Source organism: Pyrgilauda ruficollis, unplaced genomic scaffold (genome assembly GCF_017590135.1).
Source record: "Pyrgilauda ruficollis isolate IOZ18807 unplaced genomic scaffold, ASM1759013v1 scaffold45, whole genome shotgun sequence".
Lineage (NCBI taxonomy): Eukaryota > Metazoa > Chordata > Aves > Passeriformes > Passeridae > Pyrgilauda > Pyrgilauda ruficollis.
Window position 1 is genome coordinate 3,204,756 of NW_024526044.1, and position 23,514 is coordinate 3,228,269.

The following is a 23,514-nucleotide window of genomic DNA, read 5'->3' on the forward strand; positions in this document are numbered from 1 at the left end:
CACCGCGCTCCTCCTCAGGCTGAGCGGACGCGCCGCCATCTTGGGCGGCCGCCGGAGTCCCCGCCCGTGCCCCCCGCTCGCTGTTGTCCCCTCGGGTGCTGAGGGGCCACTCGACCCCCGGCAGCCGCTACTCCTTCACCCGGTGGCGTTTCGGGGCTGACCCGGCGACAGGAAGCACCCGCGGCTCCTCCCTGTGCCCTCCCGCTCCTCCTCCTCGCCCATGTCCATTCCAAGATGGCCGGTAAGTGGGGCCGGCGGGCGGGCGGCTCAGCCGGGGCTGCCGCCGTCCCTCCGAAACCAACCCCCTGGTATCTCTCTTCTGTTTTTTGTTTGTAGGGATCCCTTTGTATTTTGTGGATTTGCAGGATGACTTAGATGATTGTGAGTAACTGTTTTTTATTTTTCCGCTCCCTGTTCAGGCCCGCGCTCCCACCCCGGGGTCCTCCTGTCGCCCTCTTTCCTTCTCCGCATTTTCACCCCGGTGAGGGCGAGGGGAGGATTTTGAGGCAGTTCTGGCAGGTGAAGGGTCCCGGGGCGTTGGGACCATCCCCGCTGGTTCCAGTGGCCGCTGGGTTCGGTGTAAACAGCAGCTCCAGCAGCGCCCGAGCCTGGGAAAGGCTCACGGGGCAATGAGGGGATCAGCCCCGCTCCTGTTGTCAGTGGGAATTAGGATACTTGGCCCAGGGATTGCTCAGCTGCGGTGAGACTTTGCAAAGCTGTAGAGGCTGTGAGGACGCGTTGTCCGCTGCTCCTGCATCCCAGGGATGTGCTGCGGGCGCACCTCGGGATGAAGGGAAGAACACACTCCGTGCGTGCCCCGGTTGGATGGCACAAACCGGCGGGTTTGGGTTGAGTACCGTGCCCCGGTCCCAGAGCAGGGAACCGCTCCATCACACGCCCGTGTAGTCCAGGGCTGTGTTCCAGAAGAGCTGCACACCTGTCAGACGTGAAGCAGCCTGGTAAGCGCTGTGACTTCAGGAGATAAAGCTTTGACTAACAGTGGTATGAACTTCCGTTGCCTTAGAAAGCAGCTCTCTCTGTGCGCTGGCTTCCTTGACACGCTGGATGCTGGACTGACTTTTCTATTAAAAAAGAAAGATGTTGTATTCGTTTCTTTTGAGAAATTTTATTTGTTTCTCACAAGACTTTTATTGTTTTATACTGCTTGGAAATGTCAAACAGGTGGACCCATCCCACCCACCTTCCCACCTGAGTATGCAAAAGCTGATTTAGGAGAAAGGTGGTATTCAGGAACACCAGGGGAAATGTTGGAATACAGCTGGAATCTAAAGCCTTTCGTTTGGAAGATGTGCAGGGACGTTGCCTCTGTGGGAGGAGCTGGTTCTGTGGAATTCTGTTGGTTGTTGCTCTCAGTCTGAGGTTTCTGCTTTTCCCTAGTAGGTAGCAGTGTGTAAAGTGTGAGGAGCAGAAATAAATGCAAACTTCAAAGTTGTTTTCTTAAGGGTTTTGGCCTTGGACCTTCCCTGGAAGTGTTTGTTGTCCATTAGTGTTCACGCCTTGGCTGTTCTGTTTAGACTGTAGCAGATTTGTTTGCTAAGTTGATTAAGAAGCTTGATGCTTGTAAGGCAAAACTCGAGTGAGTGAAAATGTCCAGATAAAGACAGTTTTGCCATAAATGGTAATTCATAAAAGAAGTTACCCATTCCAGGATGAGCATGTGAATAAATGTATCTTTTAGAGCTTTATGAAAATCTAATTTCGTTATTTAAAGATATTCTTTGATTATGTTAATTAATTTGACAGTACCTTTAGAATTATGGAATCAAAAGCTCTCTGTTGTAGCAGAGTTCAGGTGTCCCATGACTAAGATATTGTTGTCCATAGACTAGGCTAGCAAAGAAGTCAGGATATGTTTTAGGAAAACCTCAGTGAAATAAATTACTGGAACTGCATTCTTACTTGCTTAAGTAAATTGGTGAAATAGTGTCATGCAGTGGAAGATCAATTGTGTTGAAACAGGAAGTCTAGGGACTTATTCCGAATGTGGGAAAAAGCTGTAGTAAAATCTAGCTATATCAAGTGCAGCTTAAAACTTGTTTTTCATAAAATAATGGGTCATCTGGAAGAAAGAATTAGCTTATTTATGCCCTTTGTGTGATTAATAAGAAAGTATTTAAATAATTTGGTTTTCCTTCTACAAACACCAGGAGGGAAAATGACCTTCTTGAGCTGATTAAACTGTTGTGCTGGGTGCTGATATTTACTGGTTTGTGCTGTGAAATCTGAATAGTGACCCTGGGTGATGACATTGAATTGCTCCACTAGGTACTGTGACCCTGAGTTTCTCACACCTATGAGCAGCTTTTAAGCACAGTGAACTCAAGTTCAGCTGTGAATACTGTCACATTTATTTCTGTTTATAGCTCACTTATTTGATCTAGTTAGAGGGAAAAATACTGAATAATAGATGTATCTGTGAAGGAACATTAGATAAGAAATACTAGTTCAGTATTTGGAATTTGCTTTATAGTACTTGATGTGAGTATCCATGGTGTCCTATTTTATGGAAAACTGAAATTCTTGAGAGAAGGCAAAATAGATTCTGCTATGATTATTCCTTACTTATGTGTAGTGAGAGTGTGTGGAAAAAATTTCAGGTATTTAACTCTCAGTCCTGAGCATAAGTAGTGGTGCTCTGTTTTCTCTCTGCTCTTGGAAGCACTGATGTGGGCTTAAGTACTTTAAATGAATAATGGAGCTGCTCCATGCAGTAAAATTAAACATGTACATCATGTTTACAAAATTAGTCCCAGGTGTGGTATTGTAGTCAAAAGTTAGAACTGGGATTTATTTCATTGTCGTTTGATTGGTAGGAATTCTGAACTATTTGAAGTGAACTAATAGCTTTAATTGTTAAAGTGTTTCTAATTAGGGACAGGTGGGAACTAGGTAAAGCTAATGGCAAGTATATTGATTCTAATCAGTCTTACTTTGTGTAACAGGTGACTAACCTCAAAAATCAGCTGCTGAGTGTCTGGTCTGTGTGGAATTTCAAATATATATACTGTAATTGCATAGACTTAAGGATGGCAACTTGAGAAGGGAAATCTGCAATGCCACAGACACTGTGTAACTTCCCCTGAGCTGTCAGGGACACAGCAAGTTTCTTCTGAAGCAGCAAATCTGGATGTTCCCTCTTCAGATGCTTTGATTGGGGGGAAGTCCTGGAGCAGATTTATCCCAGACAGACCTGGGCTCTGTAAATTGTTTACACTTGTGCAGAAAAATGTTTTGAACCCGACAGACCCTTCTGTAAGGAGCAGGCATGAGAAATAATAATGACCAGTGGAGGGGAAATAAGGGTGTCAGTGCAATATGTCATCATTCTAAAAAGCTGGGAATAATTAGCATCTGTTTCCTATTGTGTGGCTGTGGGTTCACTTGTAGTATCTGTGTGCACATTTGAAATGTCAATGTTTAATCTAATCCCACAGTTCTGTTTGTTTGAAATCTGTTGTCTGCGAGAAAAGCAGAATTTGGAACTTCTGTAGTATTTTAACTCACCGGGGTTCCTTGGAGACCTTAAACCAATCTGCTTTTTTTCCCCTGAAGACCCAGATATAGCATTTCTCTCCCAGTATATTCAGATGACTTCCTCTTTTACTGAGCTGTATTTCTGATGGTGTTTTGACTTTTGCTGAATAATTGGAAAGCAGAGTTTTGCATAGGAAATGTTGGAAAAAACCTGAGGCTTGGACCAGAGGGTTTTTTAACATATAAAGTGATTTGTAATGGGTATTAGTGGAGTTTAGACCAAAGAAGCAGCTTTTTGTCTTCAGTGGTTGTCACTGTCAGCACATGTGCTGGTTTGTGAGATACTTCATGCATGTGAGAAGCTGTGTTGGCAGAATTTGCATTTACTTAAGTGTGATCCCAGTTGCTCTGTTTGTGTGAAAGAAATGTGTCTGGCTCTAGGAGTGCTTGGGACAGTTGTAAACCCAGAGCAGCAATATTGACTACTCCAGTGCAACTCTTTCTGTGGAGTTCCTGTATCCAGTGCTTAAATAAGAGCATTTATGTGAAAGATTTGTATTGCAGGCACATTATTTCACTTGGTTATAGGGGTGAAGGATTAAAATAAGTTTGCAACAAAGTTCTCCCATTCCCTTTCCTTTTCACAGTCATACCTCCTGCCTGTGGTCTATGATGGTGACTCTTAGACTTGGTAAGGCAAATTGTAACAGTTGATGTAGTAATGTTTGGGTAAAAATCTGAGGCTGCAAATACAAAAAAGATTCAGAGAGGAATGGGTTCACACAGAAAAAAGTCCATAGTTGATAAGTGCAGCAGGGAGCTCCCAGCTGTTCACATGTACTGTGAAATTGAAGTTTTTTCCCAAAGTCTGTTTGATTTAGGTATGTGGGGCCCAGTAACTACTGTAAGAAAAACGTACCTCAGAAACTTTGAAACAGACATAAGAATTTGCTGGTTTAAAGCAATACAGTTTGAAATTTACTATGATTGTTAAAATTCCAGTTTTCTTCTAATGGGACTTACTTTTCTTTTGAATGTGTTGGTCAGTTTGTGATGTGCAATTGTGTCAGCTGAGCCCTCTTAACTCAATGCATGTGGATCCTCCATTGAAAGGGCAAAGTAAAGTGTGTTTAAAGCCAAGGATTTTGAGAGTTGAGTTAAATTTTAAAGCTTGAATTTACAAGTCTGTATGCAAGATACAATTTAAGATATTTTGTAAGCTGTTTCCAGTGATGTGCAATTGCTTTTCCTTTAAAGAAATAGCTACTGATTTCTTGCATTTTACAATGTAACATCTCTTGCTGACTCTTGGATTTTTTTTTTTTTTTTGGGGGTTACTTTTCATGTCCTTCAAGTTGGCTTTGAAGATTATGGACCAGACTGTGATAGCATGAGGATAACAGCATTCTTGGATATTCCTGGACAGGATAACTTAACTCCACTGGCTCGTCTAGAGAAATATGCCTTCAGTGACAATGTATTTAACAGGTAAGGGCACAGCAGGCACACTTGGTGGTACCTGAGTCTGAGTGCACTGTGCATGTTAAGATGTTGTTGTGTCTTTCATTATTCTCCCAAATACATGCCTGATGTTATTTCTATTTGAATAACTTGTAAAACACATCCATGGAAAGAGATTTGCAGTCTTGGTTATCAAATAAGATCTCCGTATTCCATCTTTATTCTGTTGGTATGTGGAATATTCAGAGAACAGCTTGATCTGTTTTATGGTGCAATTTACATTTGATAAGTTCCCCTTGCCTCCCATCTTCGTGTCACTGGCTGGGTATTAAGGCAATTGTTGTGTTCACTCCACAGGCAAATTATTGCCAGGGGTCTTCTGGATGTCTTTCGAGATTTCAGTAACAATGAAGAAGACTTTCTGACTGTAATGGAAATAGTGGTCAGGCTCTCTGAAGATGCAGGTCTGAAAGTTTGCTTTTGTTTGTTTTTTAATTTGTGTAAGTTATTTTACGTAAATTGCAACATAGGAAATGCTGACTTCCGATTTTGAGAAGGCAATGAATGAACTAAGGAAGTTGAATCATCCAGCAGGAAGATCTGTCAATGGAAACAGATTCATTTTTATCTCGTTTTTGAAATATTTTGTATGGTAAATGTTAAAGGCCTATTCTTAGTATAGGGGGCCTGAAGCAACATTTTCAAAGAAATTTGGTAAATTTGCTTTGTTATATCTGGTGTAAGTGGCACAGAGCAGTTGTGTGTTTTAGTAGTTGTTGTGCATACATTCATGGTGACTGGATTTTCCAGCTTGTGATCTCATTTTATAGGGTTGATTTGGGAACTGATCCCAAGTCTCTGAACTGTGATGATGTATTTAAGGCTATTCTGTTTTATTCAGCTTTCCTTTAAGAACAGGCAATCTCAGTGATGCTATTTCTATGTTTTGGTTATATTAATTTTCCTCTGTTGTGAAAACAAAGAAAAATGCCACTTTTTTTCTTAAGGTACCTGATCTTCATTTCATGTTTACTAATGTAATCTGACTTTTATTTCCAGAGCCAACTGTTCGCACAGAGCTGATGGAACAGATTCCTCCTATTGCCATCTTTCTACAGGAAAGTCGACCAAAATTCCCAACAGCATTTTTTGAATACCTTATGCCCATAGTAGTGAGGTACCTCACAGATGTTAACAATCAGGTAGGAAAAACAGACAACAGGAATTGAATCCTTGGAAAATTCTGTGTAGTTCAGTGAATTTAAGGCATGAGAAAGAGATAAGAAGAAATTCCATGTTGGTTGATATCTGGCTTTTATGTAGTGCTCTGTGTTTATTGGTTTCAGCACATTCCTCTAGGGAGGTCTGATTTTTTTTTTTTTTTTTTAAATTTTTTTTTGTTTTGTTTTGTTTTTAATACTTCCCTTAGCAGATAATGGGAGACTTCAGGATCTGCCTGACAGCACGTGGACAGATCTGTTACAGGAGTCATGACTTGAAAACCCTGTCTTCTACTTCATCTTTTATCTCATTTTCAGAATGTGATGAAATGTCATCTAATGATTATATTAAGCTTTAGTATTTGTTACTAATTCCTTTTGATAATAAAGCTAAGACTTTTTTTCTGGGTTTGTTTTTTTAGCTTGTACCTGTGTGTCCATTCAAAGGATAGAGGGTTTTGTGGTTCTTGTATCTGTAAATGTTGTTTTTCTAGTGACAGACTGGTTTTGTGTGTTTGTTTACAGGTCAGAAAGGCAGGCCAGGAAGCACTGCTGATACTGCTGGAACAAGATCTTGTGGCTCAGAGTGACATTGAAAATAAGGTGTGTCCAATTCTGCTGGACCTCTCTGCTCCTGACAGTGATGATGAGTACAAGGTGGAAGCTGTCAATGTAAGTTGATAACATTAATTCCAATTGGTGATTAAGATGAGGTCCAGGAATAGTGCTGACATTAAATGAAGTAAGCCATCAAACTTTTTGTATTTATGCAGTAAGATATTTGGATTTTTATTTTAACAAAACAAGTCTTTAATTTTTATTCTGAATTTTTGAAAATATCAGATTTGAAGAGACCATCTTTATGCTTCAGGATGATAAATGATGTCAAAATAGTAGCTGAATAGTTTTAAAATACAATTGGTCCTTGGCAGCCTTTTTTAAAATCCTTGTTAGGATTGTTACATTCCCCAGAGTGTTCTTTACATTTGCTTTACCAGGTTTCACAGTAATGTTGTAGAAATGTGACCTGATCTCTCTTCTGAAGTATTTTGAAAAAAACATTGCCTGGTGACTTTCAAGAAATCAGTTGACTCCACAGAAAAGTGCTGGTGTGTAATTACATTTCAGCATGGATATCTGACACTTGACCTGTAAAATATTTTACCAGCTAGATTTTCCTCTTCCTTGTTTGGGAGTTGGGAATTGCTTAGGCAGTTTTCCAGGATGACATCTGAGCACCAGATGCCTTTTAGGAGTTTGAAAATTTGTAGGAATGTCCTTGAATGGTCTCTTCCTTCGTTGTTATTTAGCATTCTATTACAAAGGCAAGCACTTATTCCTAGAAAGGAATAAAGCTTATTTTTTGTGAAGGTAGAAAGCTTCAATATTTTTTGGAAAATAAAACCAGAAAGATGAGGACTGTAATCTGATGATGTTTGTGTAAGCATTAAACCCCTGGTGCATCAGAGCCCCTTGCTTTCTCTTGCAAATATAAGAATTACAACTTCTCCCAGAAAGTGGGAGCTGAAAGGAAACACCCAACCCAAAGCACATGATTTTCACAGCAGAAACATGGTTTGTGTTGGTAGAGGAAACTGGTGGTTCCTCAGAGAAAGCTGAATTAATAAGCACGTTGCTAACTTCCTTTATTTATACACTGTTAACTCCTAAAATTCCTGGGCATCATTCCTGTAAAGTGTGCATTGGCTCACCTAAATAACTAATTTTTCTTGCACTTTTTTTTTTCTCCTGCTGTATGGCAAACTTGTATTTTACTGTGGTATCTGAGCCTACAGAGCTGGGTCTGTGCATGTTTTTAAGTATCTGAGCTGTTAAAGACCATTGTTGTACTTGCATGCTGAACCTTGGGATATTTCTAGCATGCTTAGAGAGTGTGGTTTTTGTAAGATCCTTAGTGCAATGGAACTTTTGTCTTCTCCATAAAAAATGCCAGTGTTTGCCACATTGCAAACACCTTGAAAACAAATCTTTTAGTAAAAGTCTAACCAGATAAAAAAGACAAAGAATTAAATGCAGAAATGTTATGTTCTGGCATAGAATGATTTAAAGTAAAGCTGTGTTTGTGCTTTACATAAAACAGGTGTATGGAAATACAAATAATGTGTAGCAGTTTCATCTGTTTGATTGTAATCACTGTCTCGCTCTCTGAGGTAATTTTTAGGAGGAATATTTAGCTCTGCTTAAAAGCTTTATAATTTTCTTCTCCTTACATATATTCCTTTTCTGATTTTCAGATAATCTGTAAAATGGCTTCTATGTTGAGCAGAACAACAGTTGAGCACATGCTGCTTCCTCGTTTCTGTGAACTGTGCAGTGATGGGAAATTGTTTCAAGTCCGAAAGGTTGGTGTGTGTCCAGCCCTAAACCACCTGAAAATGAGTTTGTACTGCTGTCCAAATGCTTTCCTGCATAATTTAGTCATAACTCTAGCTGATGGGCTTTCAAAGCATCTGGAAGAGAAGTTTTGATTTATTGACATGGTTCTAGTTTCTGTGGTTCAGTAAAGAAACAGATAGTAGACTTTGGCCAGTAGGTTAGGTTCAGTAATTAAACTGGTCTTGTACATTTAATAGTTTTGCACAATGTTTTGTTTTTTTTTTTTAATAAGCTGCTGTGCTTGGTTATAGGATGGCAACAACTTTTATAATTTCTAGCATCTTATTTCAAAATTAAAAAATAACAGACATTTGAGACATCCTTTCTTTAAAAAAATCTGTTATTATTGAAAGGAGAAATCCCCAAAGTGTAAGACTTACTTTAACTCATGTTTGAGTACAAAAGGAAACTTGTAGCATAAGAAGTATTAAAATACTTGTGTAGGCTTAAGGGTCACACCAAGCTTCAGCTTGGTCTGCAACATAAGCTGCACTTGCTGGAATTTGAGCTGTGCACAGAGAGTGACTAAAACGTGTATGAACACAGCTCTATCTTAAATGATTTCAGATTTTGCCAACATCTTTTTGCAGCCTGAGGGGATGTCCCTTTTGCCTTAATTAGAGCTTCTGTAATGGCCTGTAAATGGCACGAACTTGAGACCTTGATTAAACTTTGCTTCAGCAAAGCACTTAAGCCACCTTGAGCCAGGGTAGTGCTGTCAGTACACCTAAGTCCTGACCCTGGTATCGTGTTCTGGCCTGCTTTGGGTTTGACAGCTGCTGCTCAAAGTGATTTAAACTTTCATGTGGGCTTATTGTCCCTTCTGGTGGTTACTGGAGCAGATGATGCTCCTTGTGCAGAAACCTTTATTACTATTGATCCCAGAGGCATGTGGTGTATGGACACTTGCTCCAATGACTCTTTGTTTGGATGAGTTAATATTACATGAGTTAATATTACACGATCCTGATTTCAGGATTACAGGCCTGAAATTGGAAGAGTCAAAACATGTGCAGTTGTTTGATGGGATAAATAATGCATGGTGGAGTTGATAATCAAACTAATGCCCTTGAAAGAGACACAGTGTTATTAATGACTTTTTATTTCTTAGATTTGTGCAGCTAATTTTGGTGACATTTGTAATGCTGTTGGGCAAGAAGCCACTGAAAGACTGCTGGTATGTAAAAACCAAATCAGTTTGCAAGACCTGTATTTCTCAGTTCAGAAAGTTTAATAATGAGTTCCTTTATTGTCTTCTCTATAAATTAATCAGTGTGCATGCATTTTTTAATTGGTTTGGCTAAGGCCTTGGTTGCAATTACACAACAAAACTGGGAATTAAGAGAAATGCAAAGTTCTTGCTTTGCAAAACGTGTTTAACAATGTAATTGACAGTAGATATATATATATATATGTATGTGTATATATATACACACATATGTTTATGTATGCACACACATTGTAGAATTATCACTTTTATTTTTCCCTGAACTAGATGATCATCAATTCAATTATTATTTCAGGGAAAATAGGCCATTAATAATTCTTTCTATTCTTTCTTTCTGCAAATAGTTGTACACACATTCCTAATATAGTAAGTGAGAGACAGATGGGTTTTTTCCAATTCCTTTAATTAGTGTATGTGTTTAACCTGTCCCTGTTTCTTCTGTTCTTTACTTATTGTCTCCAGTTTTCAAACAAATACTTTGATATCGCTTCAGTCTTTGTTTAGTCTTGAATTAGTTTTGGATTGGCTTGTTTTTGGCAGATTCCCAAGTTCTTTGAGCTGTGTTCTGATAGTGTGTGGGGAATGAGGAAGGCTTGTGCTGAATGCTTCATGGCAGTGTCTTACACCACGTCCCCAGAAGTTCGCAGGAGCAAACTGTCCCCACTGTTCATCAGCCTGATCAGTGACACCTGCAGATGGGTGAGTAACTCCCTCTGGAATGGGTGCCTCCTCCCAGGCAGATCCTAAACAAATAATGGGCAAGTTTAGTAGTGCTTTGAAGTGCATTTTCTGAGACCAGAGCTTAATGTGCTAAAAACTAATCTCTAATGAGATAGAGGAAACATAAGAAACTTTCTCAGCAGTTTATAAGTGTAAGTACTCTTCTGAGAAAAGGTTGCTTGTGTTAAATAGATGAGTAGAAGTAAACAGATGTCCTTCAAATTTATAACTTCCAAAAGATTTCTGTACAATTATTATAGTTATATGCTTAGGTGTCTTTGCTTAGGTGTCACTTATTTGGTAATTGGTTATATTTGGTATTAAATGAAGCTGTTATATTAAGAACCAATTGGTTCTTACTGAATATTGCACCAAATTAAGATTTTTCCATTCTGTGAGAGTTGCATGAAGCCTGACTGTTGCTCTCACACCACCGCAGGTTCGTCAGGCTGCCTTTCAGTCTCTTGGCCCATTTATTTCTACCTTTGCAAACCCTTCAAGTGCTGGTCTTTACATTCGAGAGGATGGGACACTGAGTATCCGACCACCAGCACAAGATGTGAATTCCAATTCCTGTCAGCCAAGCAACAATATCACTGTGGTGTCTTCCAGTGCAAATGCTGCATTGCCCAGGTAAATCCTGGGAAAGGTGTGATGTGGTGAAAGGGGTTTAAAAAAAGGGGTTTTGTTGCTTGTCAAGACTAAAAATTTTCAAGTTGAGAATGCAGTTCCAGAAAAGGTCTGAAAAGTGAGATCACACATTTGAGTAACCACATTATTGAAAAACTCACTTTGGCTTCGCAGGAGGGCAAGGGAAAACTGGTGAAGTAAAGCATAGTGGTAACAAATTCTACCTTTAGAGAAAAGTTTCTGTTGTTGCTGCTGTCTTTTATGAAGTATTTCACCGAAAACCTCTTGTTACAGAGTACTTAAAGTTTACTTTCAATAACTTTGTTTCCAGCTCAGAACAACCAATGGAAATCAAACCAGAATCATCCACTGAGGAGACTTCAGCAGAAGTTCATACAAAGCTCTCTGAGGACCTAAATAAAAATTCATGGGAAGAAAGTTCAGATTGTTGTGCCAGCCCTGCAGAAGATGTGTCTGCCTTGTGTCAGGGTGACAAAACTGCTGCTGGTGCCACTGAAGGCACGAAGGAGAGCAGTTTTCCGGGGCTGAGCTCGGCGCTGCCGTCTGCCGAGGATGTGTTTAACACATTCCTGTACTGGCGCCCTCCTCTGCCCGACATAAGTCAGGACCTGGAGTTGCTGCAGTTCAAGGCTGAGAAGCACAACGATGCCTGCTCTGTGCCATGTAATAACTGTGTTGCTAGCAGTGAAATAAAAAAGGTTCTACAAAGCTTACAGGAGCACATAGATGATCCAGATGTTCAAGGTGAGACTCTGTGACAGTAAAATTCTGTTTTCTCTGAGCAGATTTTCTGATCTTTACAAAACACTTGACTGCATTTTAATTAGCTTGATCTTCATAGGGTGATGAACGTATCTTGAGTAATAAATTAATGTAGAAGGTTATGCAACAACTTTTTCCTAAGACCTAAGTTATTTCTAGAGCAGCCGGGGAAATGTTCCTGGCTTCTGTTTGCTTGAAAAATAAATTGATCTAACTACAAAAGGGAAACCAGCTTGTTAAAGACAGTTTTAACAGGTTTTGAGTATTGTAGGTCCTGTGGGTTTAGTGACAGTGTTAAAAGCTGAATTCATCTAATATTGGCTGACTGAGAATGGCCCTACTTTCAAGTTCTTTGTCCTTACCCACCTGAAACAGGCCCTTTGTCAAAAGCATTAGAAGGATATGGCCCTGACAGTGGGATCTGTGCTTCATGGACCAAATCCTTCTTGCCATCCATAGTCAGCTCAGTTTCATGTTTCACCAAATCTCTTGAGTGCTCTGCAGTAAAATGCCTTCTCTTTCCAAGTGCAAATGTTTGCTAATACAGCATTTGTGTGCAGCTCCTACTGGGCTACCTTTTATCTTTTCAGATGAGTTAATCACAAGAGCCTATTGGCACAAGGCTATTATTAATGTCTTTAAATGCAGAAATGAGACTAAATAACCATCTTCTGCTTTATACAGCTCAGGTCCAAGTGTTGTCTGCTGCTCTCAGAGCTGCCCAGTTTGATTCTGTTGGTGACTGTGAAGCCAAAAAAATGGAAGTAAGTGGTGACAATCTTCAGAACAAAATGATTTTGGATGAAACAACAGTTTCAGATGCTGCCTGCCACCAGGTGCAGGGGGACACTCTTTCATCCCCTGCCTCCCAGGGTGACATCAGTGACCAGTCAAGCAGCAGTGTGCTGAAAAGCACAGTAAGTACATGTTGTGCTCCATGTCTGAGCTGTATGGGGTTACGTAGTCCCTGGCAAAACTGACCCACTTTTGATCCTTTTAACATTACTAGACCAAGGCTATCATATTCTACTTACTCTAATTAACAAAAGAAAAGCCATTAAAGGTTATAATTTCTGTTTGCACACAAATAATCCAGGAGGTAAAGTTTTGCAGTAGTCTTGTACAGGGTTTTTTTGGTTTTTTTTTCTGATTAAATTCTGTTGACATAATTTAATTTCAAGAATAAAAACTCTTTAAAAGTAATCATCCAAAATGTGTATGAATGTTGGGTTTGTGATGTTAGATTCCTTTCTTTAGAAGTAAATCTTAACTACTGCTGCCCTTGTTGCTGCCACAGTCTGTTTGCCTCAGTGTGCAACTGTTGTCTTTTTGTACTTGCATAAACACACTGAACAAGGCTCTGCCTGTGCAGGGCTGTTCTGAATCTGAGCTCTGTTGTTCTGCACCGTGATGCTTTGAAATAGCCCAAAAAGCACCAAGTCTCCTTCATTTCACTACCTGGTACCTTCTTTTATAGGACTCAGAAGAACAACACAGAGGAACCAGTGTCTTTTTGAGGAAAGAGCAAGAAAATAATCCACCATTTGAAGATGACAAGTCAAAATTACAGGTGATTAAAATGGCATCTAATGGATTTAGTGGAGTACTGTGAACAGTTCATCTTCCCCTTAGTGCAGTGATACCTTCTGCAATGGATCAGTTGCAGAATGTGCAGGAATGCTCCAGAATTCAAGGAGAACCCTGTTTTAGATGAGAAAATTAGGAACATTCTGTTGCCTTTTTGGTGCCTTAGGGGCAACCTGTGCATCCAAGGTAGGCACTGACTGCCCTGCTCTGTCACTGATTTACTGTTTGGCGCCAGCAAAGAAGGAATTTTCAGCTTGGTTGATGCAAGGTGTTGATAAAGCTGTAATGACTGTTCCTTGCTGACTGCTCTATCCTAATGAGAGGATAAATAACCACTGGAGTCATGTACCCTTGGTGAGGGTAACACACACAAGGGGTGTCTTGTCTCTTGTGTTTAGGTGCTGGCTGATTGGTAGAACTGCAGCACAGCAGCTGTATTTTCTTTCTGCTCTTAAATGGAAGTGTATCTGTCTGTAGGACATCATCCCTCAGCCTTTACTGGACCAGTACCTGTCCATGACTGACCCTGCTCGGGCCCAGACTGTTGACACTGAGATTGCCAAGCACTGTGCCTACAGCCTGCCTGGGGTGGCCCTGACACTGGGCAGGCAGAACTGGCACTGCCTCAAGGACACCTATGAGACACTGGCTTCAGATGTACAGGTAAGAAAAGAGAGTTTTGTTACAAAAAACCAGAATTTTGTGGAGGAGGTTTTTTCATCAGTCTGTACTGTAGTTAGAAGATCACATAATTTCATATAACGGAATAAATGTGCACTGAAAATATAAAATCCCAGATTTAAATCAGACTTCATAAATATGATTAGCACTTTCTACTAGCCCTCTTTGTCCTGCTCTCTCAGTCCTCACACAGGGGTAGTTCAAAAGCTTGTTTATTGTAGTCATGGTGCCTCATGTAGTTCCCTTGCTGGCCCGTTTGCAGTGGAAGGTGCGGCGCACTCTGGCTTTCTCCATCCACGAGCTGGCTGTGATCCTGGGGGATCAGTTAACAGCTGCTGATCTGGTGCCAATTTTCAATGGCTTCTTGAAAGACCTGGATGAAGTGCGTATCGGTGTCCTCAAACATCTCTATGACTTTCTGAAGGTAGGAAAATGTAATACATTTCTCAACATAATTATTTTTCTGACTCCATTATATGAAGAGTTTTTGAATAAGCTGTGAATGTCTCAGTATCTAATCAATGTTTAGCTTTTAGCAATGCTACCATTTTGTGTGTGTGCCTCTCTTCCTTCTTTTAATGTGCCTTACTGCTCTTTTCTCTCATACCCCAACAAAATACCAAGCTGAAAACCCTTTGTAAATGTGGTTGTAAATGCTGCTGGCTGTTGTAAACGGAAAATTGGCCCAGTAGCAATTTATGTTTGGGGCTGGGAGAGAAGAGGGCAGATCCTGGTGGGCTGCTGTGGAACACACACAGATCCTCAGCTTTTGGTTACTCACTGTCATGCCCTGAGATGGTGCTTTGGGTGTTGCTAAAGGGATGACTTCTAGCACTTTGGATGTCACTTGTGTGTGTCCAGGCACTCAGCTGACTGTGCAGTTTTTAGAAAGCACCTTGTGATTGGTCACTTGCTTTCAAGTAGGAAAATGCACATAGGTGTGAACAGTGACACACCAGAGAACTGCAAGTCTGAAGTTTTATCAGTTTTATACCAGTAATGTTTTTCCTTTAGCTACTTCATGCAGACAAAAGGCGAGAGTATCTTTACCAGCTGCAAGAATTTGTGGTGACTGATAACAGCAGGAACTGGAGGTTTCGTTACGAGCTGGCAGAGTATGTAATTTTGTTAACTTCTGATTTTTAACCTGTATTACTAACTTGGAAATAAGTAATTACATTCAGAAGTTAGCACATCTGATTAGAAGGTAAAAGTTTACAACCTTTCTTTAGGAAGGAAAAAGCCACTGGCTGTTAGGGTTGTTTGGGGGAAGTTGAGGGTGTTTGGGTTTTTTGTTTTGGTTTTTTTTTCCCACAAGTTCTGTTGTAATATGTGACTAAAACTTAAATGCCTGTGATTTACTAAAATGGAGACCTGATTCACTTGCACCTGATGAAACATGACAATCTGGTAGATACTATTCAGTGAGAATTTATTAATTCAAGACTTTCTTGCAAAAATTAGTGAAATGCATGTAAAAAGTAATGTTTTTAATGTGTAGGAAAGAAAAAACAGTTCTTGAAAAATAAGCTGGGATTTTTTTTGGTACTTCTATGAGACTGGGTATGTAACAGAAGTAGATTATCATCCCACAGTTCTTCTTCTACAAGCCCTGTTGATAGTTGCAGCACCATTGTAGCCACGGTTTGCAGATAAAGTCTGACCTTTGTGATTATTTTGTTGCTGTGTTAGGGTTGTTGAGCACTTGCTCTCCCTTTCCAGCTTGGCACAACAAACTCACAGTGGTACAGAAGTTACACAGCAGCTCCCTGAGTTCTGGTGGGGAGCTGCCACTGCCCCAGTTCTGTGTGGGTGGTGGTTCTGTGTTGGGTCTGTGGCTGGAGTGAGTTCTGTGTGGTTCTGTGACAGGAATTATTTTCTGAAATGTAGATTTCTACACTGAGGTAAATATTCAGTGTTTGCTTTGCAAGAATGTACAGGGTATTGGTTTGAAGCTGAAAAAGGCTTCTCATGCTTCTGTTTGTAGCTTTGGGTTATTCTTTTGGATAATGTTGATACACTGGTACATGTAGTTTGGATCACAGTGTTTCTGAGCCTCCCTGATGGATTAAAGCCTGTACCTGTAACAAGTGAAGAGAAGAACAAACTGCTCAAGGGCTCTGTAGTAACCCTGCTGCTTTGGTGCTCCTTCCCCACCTGTAAGAGCTCTGGTGAATGGCAGCAGGCTGGTGCTGCACTTGGTACAGTAATGGTTTCCTTTGTGTTCCAGGCAGCTGATCCTGATCCTGGAGCTCTACAATCCCAATGATGTCTATGACTACTTAAGGCACATTGCACTTACTCTGTGCTCCGATAAAGTTTCAGAAGTTCGGTGGATCTCCTTCAAACTGGTAGGGGATTTAGTTCACTTCCTGGCAGGAGAGCAGCAAAATGGTCCTGGACAGGGTACCTGAAATCACTGTTTTTTCAGACAGTAGGGTGAATAGGGATGTTTTGATAAACACAGGAATGAATATGGAAAAAAGTGAAGTGGAAAGTTTATAAAATATTTTGAGTTGTCAGACTGCCACAGATACTGAAATTTTTCTCTGTGGTTGTATGTGAATGAAAGCCAGTATATGTGATTTGGAAAACCTTCATTCTGGGGGGAAAAAAACCCCACAATAAAACAGAGAACAACCAACTATTGATCTTTTAATTTGTTATGAAGTCTACAAGCCGGAATACAGTGTCCCTTGTAGAATTCAAATGAAATTATGTATTTTGAAGTCTAAGGGCTGAAGCTGAAGTTCCATTTCTTCTCTTTGTTCTCCTCCTTTTCCCATTCCTTTGGCTCACAGGTTGTAGCAATACTACAGAAGTTCTATGCAAACAGTGCCAATGCCCTGGGATTAAATTTCATCAATGAGCTCGTAGTGCGGTTTCGCCACTGCTCCAAGTGGGTTGGGAGACAAGCCTTTGCCTTCATTTGTCAGGTTGGAATGTTCTCTCTCTGTTTCTATGTGTACATTGAATTTGGGGTTTTGCAGCAATGTGGGCAAAACTGAAATTTGACTCACAATTTTTTTTTTTGTTATTTTTGGTTTGGTCAGAGTCAGTGTGGTCTCAGTGCTGGCTTCTGGCTGTCCCACCCCAAGCTGGATCCCTGTCTGGGTCTGTGCTTCCAGCTGCCACAGCTGATCCTTGGGCTGTCTGGTATCCCAGTGGCAAAGCCAAGAGTTAAGTCCCAAACAGAGATGCACAGCCAAGGATTAAACAAATGTTAGGCTAAAGGATCACAAGAGCTCTTCACACCACCAACGGGTGCTGGATGCCAGGAACTATTTCCCTCTTTATTGCCACCACTCACCCCCTCCAAACCAAAAATGCTTACTCAGGTAGCAGTGAGGAGCAAGGGTTGAACATTAAAAGGGAAAAGAGTGATGACAGGCAAGAGAGCAGCCTTTCTTAAAACATTCTTGAAAGAAATTCGTCTGCTCTTTCTGGCCCATCTTTGGCTGAAATTCAAAATGGTGAGACACAGAGTGGGGTGTTCTCATTCAGAGCTTTCTTAACAGGCCAAATTAAGGGCAAAGTGGAAAGAAATGAAAGGAATGGCAAATAGTGTATTTTTAACGTAAATCTTGCTTTTTCTGTTGTGTGTTTGTCTCATAGGCTGTAGTAGAAGAGGAGTGCATGCCTGTGGACCAGTTTGTTGAACACTTACTCCCCAGCCTTCTAAGCCTTGCATCAGATCCTGTGCCAAACGTCAGGGTCCTGCTCGCCAAGGCTCTCAGGCAGACATTGCTGGAGAAAGGTGCAGTCCTTCATTTCCTTGGACAGATCAACACCTCGCGCTCTCCTCTGCCAGCACAGCTCTTGTAGCCCAGTCGGTGCAAGGCTGTAAAACAGTCACGCGCTGTAATTTAGGATTTAAATTCAGATTTGGGAGTGCTCGAGTGGCTGTGCAGCCTCGGGACGCTCCTGCCGAGAGGGCCGGAGCTGCCCCGGCCGGTCCTGCAGGTGCCGAGCGGCCCCGCACGGCGGCGCTGCGGCCCCGCCAGCCGCGCCCGAGGCTGCTCCGCCTGGCGAGCCCGCCTCCGCCTCAGCACCGGCTGCCGTATCCCAAAACGCCTTTGTGTGCTGCCCTCTGATCATTCAGAGGAAGAAGAACAGAAATCTCCTGACTTTTTTTCAGAATAAAGTATGGAGAAGGGTTTGGAATGTGTTGTACAGTAGCAGCTTCCTGTTGCTCATTGATACATTTCTGTTTAGGGCTCAGCAAAAAGGTTTATCTTAGAAGTATTTAAGTACCTAGTAAGATGAATCAGAAGCAGCATATTTCTCTTTCTCTGTCAGCTTCCTTAGTTTCCTGTAGTTTCTGTAAGGAAACTAAGCTGGATAAGCTGCCCCAGATGGTTTTGGCATACTCTGTATTTCTGCACTACTTATGCTCTAGGGTTTATTCCTTTGGATTTGATTAAAATGGTCTTTTTTCTCCCCTTATTCCAGCTTATTTTAAAAGTGTTGGCAATCCTCATCTAGAAGCTGCAGAAGAGACCATTCTAGCCCTGCAGTCTGACAGAGATCAAGATGTGTCTTTCTTTGCCACCATAAAACTGAAGCAGGATAACATGGACAATATCATCATTGAAAAACAAAACTAAGGAGTTGTTGTGCAGTGAAGGCTGAACAGCAGGATGGTTTTTCACCTTGTTTCTGTTAGTGTGAGTAATGAGGACAGATAAGGTGGGTTTTGTTACCTATTTGAGCAGGAAAAGGGTGTTGAGAAATGTTGCAGTCTTCATTTCATGACCTTGTTTCATCTACAGCAGTGTGTTTGATTCTTGTGAGTAATTCCTTCCTTTTGGTTTTCCCTTTATAAATCAAGGTGATAACTCTGACCTCACCTGCACTTCACTATTGTCTGTAAAGTCTTACACCACGTTCTGTGTTTAAGCATAATTGGAATTTACATTTCATTTTTTTAACAAAACATTTCCATTAGTACAAGTTTGCTGTAAGCTCAAAAAGATGGCTAAATCTTAAAACCTGATTATAGCAAACTTTCCTGAAACTGTTCTTTCCTCACTTTTATTATAATCTTTGTAATGTTCCACCTATTGCATTTATTTGAAAAAAACTGTATATATGTGAATAGTTTTGAATTGTAACAAAAAATTATGAAGAACTTAATTCTGTATCAGTGGGAATAGCTCAAAAATAATTTCATTTTTTAAAGTAGTTACACTGTTATAACTAAGCATTGGTTGGTCATTTTTATGTGTGATATTTTTCAAAGCACAGAGAGCTCAAGATTCTTTGTATATTATGAGGTTTCTATTAATTTGTTCCTTCTGAGCAATACCCTTACAGTGTTAACAGATCATATTAGCAACATTTCACATTTCTGACTGCCCTTACAGGTGTTCACAGGTCAGGTTTTGTCGCTGCTGCCTCTCCCAGGAGCAGGCAGACTGGAGTGTTCCTAAGCGGAAAATTCCTCGTTCTGCCCCAGCAAAGGTCACTTGAGTTGAAATTCAGTTCTGCAACAGGAGCTGTGCAAGGGTATTACAGAGAGATACAGGCTTGAGTCTGTTTGTTCTACATGCACACCTCATTTAACAAACACCTTTTAACCTGCCCGGTGGTTAAACCCCAAACAGCTTTTCCTAAGAAACAAAGGAGCTCTAAATTCTGCAAAACCCCAGTGCAGAAATGTTCTGGGGAAAGGTGGTGCCACAGTTTGCTCTGCAGCCTCTGGGGGTTGTAGGGCAAGGTCTGGGGCAAACACCAAGTCAGACACATAAGGTGAAGTGGGATGTCCCTTGTCTGTTGCAACAGGGGCTTGGAAGAAAGAGCAGAATTGTGTTAGCCAAATTGAGTAGCCTCAGAAAAATTATAAAGCTTATACTTCTGCTGGACCCTGTCTTCTTTTGGATCCCAAATCTGCAATAACATGGGTCCTGGAAAAAAGTCTTTACTGTGGGTTGAAACTTTGTCCTGCTTAAAAACTAATGCTTAAATACTAAAGAAATGGTTTCATGTGATAACAGTTACTTTCTTTCTGAGAGCAGAGTCCTTTCTCCTCAGCAGACCTGTGTAAATACTCACCCTTATTTCATGTTCATAGTAAGTAATTCACATGGGGGAAGGTTTTCACAGAAATACCTTTTTTGGTTTTGTTGGAATGTGGCAATACAGTGAGTAGGTTCCTCAGCTGGGTTCTGTATTTTGGGAGGGCTCACTTTTGTATGAGTTAACCAGTCATGTATTATAATATGTACAGTATTTGTAGCAAATTGTTTTCTTGTAAGATCACAAAATGCTCTTTGGAAGTTGCAGGCAGAAATACACCACTGCTATTGCAGCAAACAGTGTAAACTTTGCAATATTCTGCATTTAATTTTTTACAGTTTTTTTTATAATTTAAAACAAATGCTTCTTCAGTACAGAATTTTTATGATTGCAATTTCTTAACAAAAAGAATCCTCAAGTTAATTTTTTCTAGTTCTAATATCTTTTTCTAATGCTGGCATTATACTGATATTTTCTAACAGTTCAGATTTTCTAAGGCCTTTCTGACAAGGTTTCACTTCTGTTTTTTATTATCAGTTCATTAAATTTCTCAGCACTGAACAGATTTTTTTAATTGTGTGTATATGTAAGTATGTTTGAAATATACTGTATATAAATTAAATACCTTGAAGGTTAACCCAACCCAGGTTGCTGTTTGTCAGATCACCTTCAATAGTTACCTTGACTTGCAATAATCCACTGGAAAACACAAGCTTCCATAGGGTTCAGCATGTTTGGGTAGTGTTCAGTAGGAGTTTTTAACTAGGATGTGTGTAAAGGGTAAGCCACCAGCTATAAAAGTTCACTAAAAGGCTGAACAAAGTTCTTTGTTTTTTAACAATATTTTGGTACCTCACTGGCTCCCAAATTCAGGTTGGTTTTGAACAAGGCAATTTCAGTCCAGCATTTAAAACCTCCTGTTACAGTCCACAGTTGCATGTCCTAAGGGGGGCCAGCAGGGTTCTGGGGTGGGTTTTTTGTAGACAATGTGCAGGTCTGTTACCCAGATTTACCCTCTGCAAGTTTGTCCTTTTGGTTTAGTTTTAAACTAGAAATGATTTCAGCATGACTAAAAGGCTGCACTTTACGTCTTGTCCTAGACAAATGTATGCAATGAGTGTGTTCACGTGCAGTTCTCTGGGTTGTTTAAATTATGCAAAAATATGTATTTAAAAAGCCAGGTGGAGCAAAGTTAGGTAGTCCATCCACTTTCACAGCAGCAGTAGGGATATCACTTTTCAGCATTTCTAGCTAAGGAACATGACAGTAACAGTAGCTGGTGCAATATTGCTGGGATGCTGTAGGGAATGGTCCAGCACTTGTGATCCAAAGCATGTTGGTCATGTTGCTTAGGTTTGAGCCTCACTTGTGGCCCTGGTGGGATGAGCACGTGGCAGCTGTGTCACTACAGTGTGGTGTTTAGAGCCCAGTTAAGTGGGGACACTCTGGAAGTGTCATTCATTTGTCAGACTAAAGAATCTATGTAACTTTGTATTTATCTCAATAAATCCTGTGACTGTTTTATAAACCAACTTGTGGTAACTCATTTTTGTCGTGGGTGAGATGTGAGTGCATTTCTTGGTTAATGAAACCTGTCCCAGATGTGAGCACTGTTGGCTGTCAGACCAGGGCTGAATGGGAGTTCTTTGTGCTGTGTAGTAAAAGAATCTTTAAAATGTGCCGTCAATTGCTGGAACTTCCCCTGCCTGTGGGGATATGGAACTTACAGGGAAGCTCCTTTCAGGAGCACCTGAGCAGAGGTTTGTGTTCTTGGCAGCTTTACACCATGGTTGGTCTTGTCTTACCTGTGAACTCCAGTCTGCTGCACATCTCCCTGTGGAAGCTGAGTGTTGGAACTTGGGAGCAGAGACCTGTTCTTGCTTTGGCATTGCACAAACAACTTTTTAGCTCAGGGAATTTTTAAGGAGAAGGAAAGAGAAGCTGTTGTTACACCTGTTCCATATTTATCAATAGACACCAGAGGCTCAGAACACTTTGGCAATTGTTACATTCCCTTCTTAAAGTGAACCAAATGAACAGAAATTGTTAAATGCCAGAGTACAATACAGCTTATAAAGCCCAACAGCCATCAGGAAACTGGTGCTGATTGGGCTCTTGCATGTTTTCCTCTTGCTTAGGGAAGAGAATTGTAGTCAGCTTGCAATCTCCCTGACATTGTTCCTGATGGAAGCAGACAAAAAGTACCAATGAAACAGAAGGGCTGCAATTTAGTTGATTTATGCAAAACACAATCAGCATTCAAACTGGGAGTTACCAAGCAGAATTGTATTGATAGAAAAGCAGAAATACCCTGTGCATAAATTGTGAAGTATTAAAACAGGATTTCAAAGAGACTCCTGGAATTCACATAACTCTAGGCCAGAGAAGATTCAGGAGGGAATTTTGTCACTGTCAAATTCATGAGGAGGGGCAGAGGGGCTGTGATTTAGTCCCCAGCACTCAGGCCATGCCTCCATGTGCTGCTCTGCTGTGGCACAAGAGCTTGGAGCAGTAAGGAAAAATAGAAACAGCTTTTTCAGAAGAGTGATTAGCAGGGAGGATGATTGCTTATGAGGGTTGGCTGCTGGGATCCATGGTAGGGAGAGGATGGGGAGGGAAGAGCAGTGAGGAGGTGGCAAAGGACTGAGAGAAATGGAACTGCAGATGAACTGGGGCACACAATTCCAAAGGTAGTCTGTCTAGCATGTCCACACATTCTCTGCCTTCATTTTCTGAATTTGCAGTGTTGTTGGGTTGTAACCACCAACTGTGTTCAAAGGCAAGCAGAAGCCAGCAGTGAGCTGTGCCTGAGGATCTGCTGACCAGTAAGGTTTAGGGAGGGAGGTGGTTTGCAGAGGGGAGCCAAAAGTTATTAATTTCCTACTCTGCTTCCAGCAGCCTGTTTAGGTTGGTTTGATGCCTAAGCCAGGCTGCAATTGAGGTTTGTGCTTTGGTTTCCCTTCAGGTTCCAGTTCTCTGTACACTGTTCTGTTTGCAGCATTTGCTTGACATGACTGTCTGGTGTGGGTTGCTGGTGTTTTTTCTGGAATTCCTGTGTGTACAGGAGCTAATAAAGGAACTGTCAGCTCAGAAAGCCATAAATACAGTTCTAGTGGCTTGGGATAAGAAATGCAGAGATCCCTTGGCCAAGCCTCTTCCATGGAATTTCTGAGGCTATTTCAATTCATTTGGTTTCCAAACAGTAGCCAAACAACCACTGGGGTCAAGCAGAAGTCAAGGTATAAAAATTCATGGCTCTGAGCCCCCTTACCTATGAGCTGCCATATGTTAGAG

General features: G+C 40.9%; 1 protein-coding gene across 5 annotated transcripts; it reads left to right on the forward strand.

Moving 5' to 3' along the window:
• The first annotated feature begins 110 nt into the window (after positions 1–110).
• LOC121359557 (serine/threonine-protein phosphatase 4 regulatory subunit 1-like) lies at positions 111–21,748 on the forward strand. 5 transcript variants are annotated; one of them, XM_041478580.1, is made up of 20 exons: positions 111–241; positions 337–381; positions 4,851–4,983; positions 5,314–5,420; positions 6,016–6,158; positions 6,702–6,848; positions 8,432–8,539; positions 9,685–9,750; positions 10,342–10,500; positions 10,961–11,154; positions 11,483–11,916; positions 12,619–12,851; positions 13,412–13,504; positions 13,999–14,184; positions 14,465–14,626; positions 15,217–15,317; positions 16,433–16,553; positions 17,004–17,138; positions 17,818–17,959; positions 18,655–21,748. In XM_041478580.1, exons 1-20 carry the CDS (start codon positions 235–237, stop codon positions 18,807–18,809), a joined length of 2,871 nt encoding a protein of 956 aa, XP_041334514.1. In that variant the 5' UTR covers positions 111–234; the 3' UTR covers positions 18,810–21,748. The 5 variants fall into 5 exon arrangements, with proteins under 5 accessions (XP_041334514.1, XP_041334518.1, XP_041334516.1 ...); XM_041478584.1 differs by having other exon boundaries at positions 12,619–12,698; XM_041478581.1 differs by lacking the exon at positions 111–241 and adding an exon at positions 4,143–4,186.
• Positions 21,749–23,514: the final 1,766 nt, after the last annotated feature.

Bases quoted from the DNA above. Each gene is read 5' to 3' on its own strand.
- LOC121359557 (XM_041478580.1), top strand. The intron at 8,540-9,684 runs GTTGGTGTGTGT...TTTATTTCTTAG, and splicing joins AATTGTTTCAAGTCCGAAAG to ATTTGTGCAGCTAATTTTGG. The intron at 14,185-14,464 runs GTAAGAAAAGAG...GCCCGTTTGCAG, and splicing joins CACTGGCTTCAGATGTACAG to TGGAAGGTGCGGCGCACTCT.